Source organism: Chiloscyllium plagiosum, unplaced genomic scaffold (genome assembly GCF_004010195.1).
Source record: "Chiloscyllium plagiosum isolate BGI_BamShark_2017 unplaced genomic scaffold, ASM401019v2 scaf_64911, whole genome shotgun sequence".
NCBI classification, from domain to species: Eukaryota; Metazoa; Chordata; class Chondrichthyes; order Orectolobiformes; family Hemiscylliidae; genus Chiloscyllium; species Chiloscyllium plagiosum.
In genome coordinates, this window is record NW_025207983.1 from 7,948 (window position 1) to 13,886 (window position 5,939).

Consider the following 5,939-nt stretch of genomic DNA (forward strand, 5'->3'; position numbering starts at 1 on the left):
TGTGTTTGTGTGTTAATGTGCATGTCTGTGTGCATGTGTGTGCTTGTGCATGTCTGTGTGCATGTGTCTGCGTGTCTGTGTGTGTGTGCGTGTCTGTGTGTGTGCGCGCATGTCTCTGTGTGTCTGCGTGCATGTCTGTGTGTGTGTCTGTGTGTGTGTCTGAGTGCGTGCATGTCTGTGTGAGTGTCTGTGTGTGTGTGTCTGTGTGTGTGTGTGTGTGTGTGTCTGTGTTTGTGTGTGTGCCTGTGTGTGTGAGAGCGCACACACACATGTGTGTGCGCATTTGTGTGTTTGTCTGTGTCTGGGTATGTGCTTGGAGGAGGCTCTGGCCTAGTCACTCGAGTTAAGTTCGAGCACAGAGAAAGTCAGGCCTGTTTCTCCTGGAGAGGAGAGGCCCAACAGGAGGGCCCATTCAGACATTCCAAATCATGGGGAGTTTGGTCCGGGCTAATCAAAGGGACAACAGCTTCCCAAGGGGTCAATAGCAACAGGCCTGAGGGCTGAGTGCAGGAGAAGGTTTCAATTTTGTTTTTATGCTGTCCGTCTTTAAGAATTCTTTCACTGGGTGTCGACCAGGGCGGTTCTGTAGGAGAGGCAGGCAGAGGTGGTGGATACCCTTGCCTCACAGGGAACCTATCCACCTCTCTCTTCATTGGCATTGTCCTTTCCCTCAGACTTCAAAAATAAGGGCCAATGGGGAATGAGAAACCATCATCGGATGATGCAAAAAGCCATCCTTGGGAGGAATATCCCTGTCTGGGCCCACACGTGACTCCAGACCCAAGGGTCCCAACCGTCCTCTGAAAGGTGAGCTATTCCCTCTGAGGAATGGACAGCAAACGCTGGGGACTGTCCGCATCCCACGGACGAACAGGGAGGTTTGGCATCATCGAACAATGAAGGAGGGAGAACGATGTTCCCCTTCGGTTTAGGGTCCGGGGGGGAAGCACCCCACGCAAGGACATTCCGGTAGGCTCCGGAAAATCTCGAGGGAACGGGAGGACGGAAGTGTGGCCGGCACTGGTGAAGCGAAGACATTGCCCAGAGAGACCAGGATCAAGCTGCCGCCATCTTGTCCGACCATACCATGTGAGGGGAATTGGGTCAATCCTCACGTGGAAAGGACAGGGAACTCCCCTTCCCATAGTCCCCATCAGACGCTCAGCAATGATGGACGGTGCCATCCAATGTCCCAGTATCCGCATGGCCATCGTGGACACCCACCTCATCACCCCGGTACGCATCGAGGTCTTTGTCCAGGTGCTGCCCCCTCCTGCGCTGGATGAAAACTGACACCTGACTCGCACACCGCAAGACTCTCAGCAAGCAACCCAACCAGCACACACAGACTATTGACTTCACTGATGTTTGTTGAAACATAAATATTGGCTCCATGTACTGACCCTCCGACAGTGCGGCACTCCCTCAGCACTGACCCTCCCACAGTGCGGCGCTCCCTCAGTACTGACCCTCCGACAGTGCAGCACTCCCTCAGCACTGACCCTCCGACAGTGCGGCGCTCCCTCCAATGAATCTGTGGGGACTGTGGTATGGGACCCTTATTCCTGTATTTGTTGTGTGGTTTATCCTCGGTGTACTTGACCGTCCCTGACGATCTCAGTCTCTCTGTTTCGCTTCGCTGCAGTCTGTGTTCCGAAATTTCGACGTCGACCACGATGGCTACATCTCCCAGAAGGAGTTCAGCATTATCTCGTCCAACTTCCCCTATCTGGACAGGTTCAGTGTCCTGGATGAGAATCAGTGAGTATCCAGTGCTAGCTTCTCGCTGAATTCCATTGTAACGCAGTTGCCTCGTGTTCACCCTCACCCCTGAACACTACACTCGAGTACTAAGAGGCAATCCTCGTGAATTCAATTGGGTATTCTTGGGAAATACCTTCACTCAATGCATAGGACTCAATGGATTTGGGACTCAGTCCCACAGGGATCTGGGAGAAGGTGGGACTCCTTTAAGTTATTAAATTATCCTGCGATGATATCCTCCAGTCCTCGACTCCCCCGCTCAGGGAAACAACATCTCCACATTGACCCTGTCAAACCCCCCGAAGAATCACGTGTGTTTCAATGTAGTCTCTCATTCTCCCAAACTCCCAGGGAGTTAGGGCCCAAACTACTCAACCTCTCCTCGTAAGGCAGACCTCCAGGCCGGGTTTGACCAAGCGTGGCATCAAGGAGCCCTGGCAAAACTGGATTCAGTGGGCATCAGAGGGCGAACTCTCCGCTTGTTAGAGTCATATCCGGCGCACAGTACGTTTGTCGTGTTTATTGATGGTCAGTCATCTCAGCTCCAGGACATCTCTGCAGGAGTTCCACAGGGGAGTGTCCTGGGCCCAACCATCTTCAGCTGCTTCATCAATGACCTTCCCCTCAATCACACGGTCAGAGATGGGGGATGTTCGCCGATGATAGCACAGTGTTCAGCACCATTCACTGCTCCTCAGATACTGAAGCAGTCTGTGTCCAAATGCAGCAAGGTCTGGGCAATACCCAGGCTTGGGCTGACAATTGGCAGCATTCACGCCGCACAAATGCCAGGCTACAACCATCTCCACAATCTAACCATCGCCCCCTTGACATTCTATGGTGTTACCGTCACTGAATCTAACCATCTCCCCCTTGACATTCAATGGTGTTCCCATCACTGAATCTAACCATCGTCCCCTTGACATTCAATGGTGTTACCATCACTGAATCTAACCATCACCCCCTTGACATTCAATGGTGTTACCGTCACTGAATCTAACCATCGCCCCCTTGACATTCAATGGTGTTCCCATCACTGGATCTAACCATCGCCCCCTTGACATTCAATGGTGTTACCATCACTGAATCTAACCATCACCCCCTTGACATTCAATGGTGTTACCATCACTGAATCTAACCATCACCCCCTTGACATTCAATGGTGTTACCATCACTGAATCTAACCATCACCCCCTTGACATTCAATGGTGTTCCCATCACTGAATGTCCCATTGTCAAACTCCTGACGAGAAATCCATCTGGACTCACAGCATAAACTCTGCGGCTCCAAGAGGCTGGGAATCCTGCGGTGAATAGTCAATTTGCCATAGTCTTACCAGAGCATAGGGTGGAGGCTGGTACAATGACAACATTTAAAAGGCATCTGGATGGGTTTAGATGGATATGGGCCAGACGCTGGCATACCATCACTGAATCTAACCATCGCCCCCTTGACATTCAATGGTGTTCCCATCACTGAATCTAACCATCGCCCCCTTGACATTCAATGGTGTTACCATCACTGAATCCAACCATCGCCCCCTTGACATTCAATGGTGTTACCATCATTGAATCCAACCATCGCCCCCTTGACATTCAATGGTGTTACCATCACTGAATCTAACCACCGCCCCCTTGACATTCAATGGTGTTACCATCAGTGAATCTAACCATCGCCCCCTTGACATTCAATGGTGTTACCATCAATGAATCTAACCATCGCCCCCTTGACATTCAATGGTGTTACCATCACTGAATCTAACCATCGCCCCCTTGACATTCAGTGGTGTTACCATCACCGAATCCACCACATCCTGAAGGTTGCCATTGACCAGAAACTCAACATTAACACAGCGGCAGGTCAGAGGCTGGGAATCCTGCAGCGAGTAACTCCCCTCCTGACTCACTCCCCCAAAGCCTGTCCCACCGTCGACAAGGCACAAGTCAGGAGGGTGAGGAAACACTCCCCACTTTCCCCTGGATGGGGGGGCAGACCCAACAACACTCGAGAAGCTCGACACCATCCAGGGACAAAGCAGCCCCCCTTCGATTGGCCCCACACCCCCTCCCTCCACCCTCCGACGCTCAGTAGCAGCAGTGTGTACCATCTACAAGACGCACTGCAGCAACCCCCCGAGGCTCCTCAGACAGCACCTTCCAAACCCATGACCAGCCCAGAGACGCCCACAACCAATGAGTGAATGAAAATAAATGACCCTGTGTACCTGGGACTGGCCAAGTGAAGCTCCTGTGGACTGTCAGTATACCTCCCCTTAGATTAGGGGCCCAGAGATGTTCACATTATTCCTGCTATGGTCTGACCAGGACCTTTCACAGTTTCAGTCGAACCTCTCAATGTTTACACTCCAGTCCCTTCAGAATAAAGGCCAGCGTTGGACGGGCCTTCCCTATGACCAGCTAAACGTGGATGCTAGTGTTTTCTGATTCACGGACGAGGACTGCCACACACTCCGTTCGATAGCTTTCTGCAGTCTTTCGCCATTTAAGTAATATTAGGCTCCTCTGTTCTTCCTGTCAAACACTTAACCTGACATTTCCCCCCATTATATTTAACCCACTAAGTTTTACTCACTTAACCCACCTCCATCCATCCGCAATCTCTTTCTCTCATCCTCACCACTTGCTTTCCTGTTTCTGTAACCTCTGCTCGCTTGGGTACTCCCTCCTGTGAGTTGGTAGTGAGCTGTTGGTAGCCATCTCTCCCCCTGTGGCTGCCTTCTCACTCTCCCTCTCTCTCTCTCTGCCGTACAGTGACGGACAGATCAGTCGAGATGAGATGATCACCTACTTCATGCAGGCAAACTCCCTGTTGAACTGCAAGATGGGATTTATTCACAACTTCACAGAGACCACCTATCTGAAACCCACCTACTGCGAGCATTGCAAGAACTTTGTAAGTAACCAGCAACAGCGAGAGCTGGAGCGGGATAGACAGGGAGCTCAGGGAGCACGGGGTAGACAGGGAGCACAGGGTAGACAGGGAGCACGGGGTAGACAGGGAGCACAGGGTAGACAGGGAGCACAGGGTAGACAGGGAGCACAGGGTAGACAGGGAGCCCGGGACAGACACAGAGGCCAGGACAGACTCAGAGCCTGGGATACTCATGCAATCCGAGATAGACACAGGGCCCAGTATAGACCATTTTTATTACAATGCTCCCTCCGTACTGACCCTCTGACAGTGCGGCGCTCCCTCAGTACTGACCCTCCGACAGTGTGGCACTCCCTCAGTACTGACCCTCCGACAGTGCAGCACTCCCTCAGTATTGACTCTCCGACAGTGCCGCACTCCCTCAGTACTGACCCTCGGACAGTGCCTCTGTATGCGGGGAGCTGGCTGCTGATTGGTGGAGTGTGTGTTGACTCCACGGGCCTCGGTGTCTGTGTGAATGCTGTGACCACTCTGAGCAGTGACTGAGGTCGGGCGGTTTGCCTTCTCAACCTGCTCCCAGGTAACAAACTCTGAACTGCCTCTCATTGTGGTTCAGCGTTGCGAGTTGGAAATGGAGTTAATTTTCCGGAGTTGCTGTCTGAGGGAGCCTGTGTTAGTATAGTTACTCCTTCCCAGTCTGCAGTGTTGACTTAGCTCCACCCCACGGCCTGACTGGAGTAATTCTCTGTGACAGGCTTGTGTTGATGTGATATTGCGTCCTCACTCAGTCACTGTTGTTTCCCCTCTTTGTTATTCTGGACTGACCTACTTTCATTTCCTTAATTTCAGATTTGGGGTCTGTATAAACAAGGCTACAAGTGCAGAGGTAAGTGTTAATCTCTATCAGCAGCTGGAGGTCCTTATATCCCTCTGTCTGTACATGTGTGTCTTTGTGAGAGTGAGTCTGTGTGTACATGTGCGTTCTTGCGAGAGTGAGTCTGTCTGTACATGTGTGTCTTTGTAAGAGTGAGTCTCTCTGTACATGTGTGTCATTGTGAGAGTGAGTCTGTGTGTACATGTGTGTCCTTATGAGAGTGTGTCTGTCTGTACATGTGTGCCTTTGTGAGAGTGAGTCTGTGCGTACATGTGTGTCTTTGTGAGAGTGAGTCTGTCTGTACATGTGTGTCTTTGTGAGAGTGAGTCTGTGTGTACATGTGTGTCTTTGTGAGAGTGAGTCTGTCTGTACATGTGTGTCTTTGTGAGAGTGAGTCTCTGTGTACGT

At 51.4% G+C, this 5,939-nt stretch overlaps 1 protein-coding gene across 1 annotated transcript in view; it reads left to right on the forward strand.

The window, feature by feature from the left end:
• LOC122546658 (ras guanyl-releasing protein 3-like) overlaps positions 1 to 5,584 on the forward strand; it is a gene marked incomplete at its 5' end in the record, with an annotated part of 6,539 nt that extends 955 nt beyond the window's left edge. The window contains 3 exons of the mRNA XM_043685324.1: positions 1,646 to 1,761; positions 4,537 to 4,678; positions 5,507 to 5,584. Of these exons, the coding sequence (XP_043541259.1) occupies positions 1,646 to 1,761; positions 4,537 to 4,678; positions 5,507 to 5,554 (306 nt within the window). The remainder of the gene's footprint in view (positions 1 to 1,645; positions 1,762 to 4,536; positions 4,679 to 5,506) is intronic.
• Positions 5,585 to 5,939: the final 355 nt, after the last annotated feature.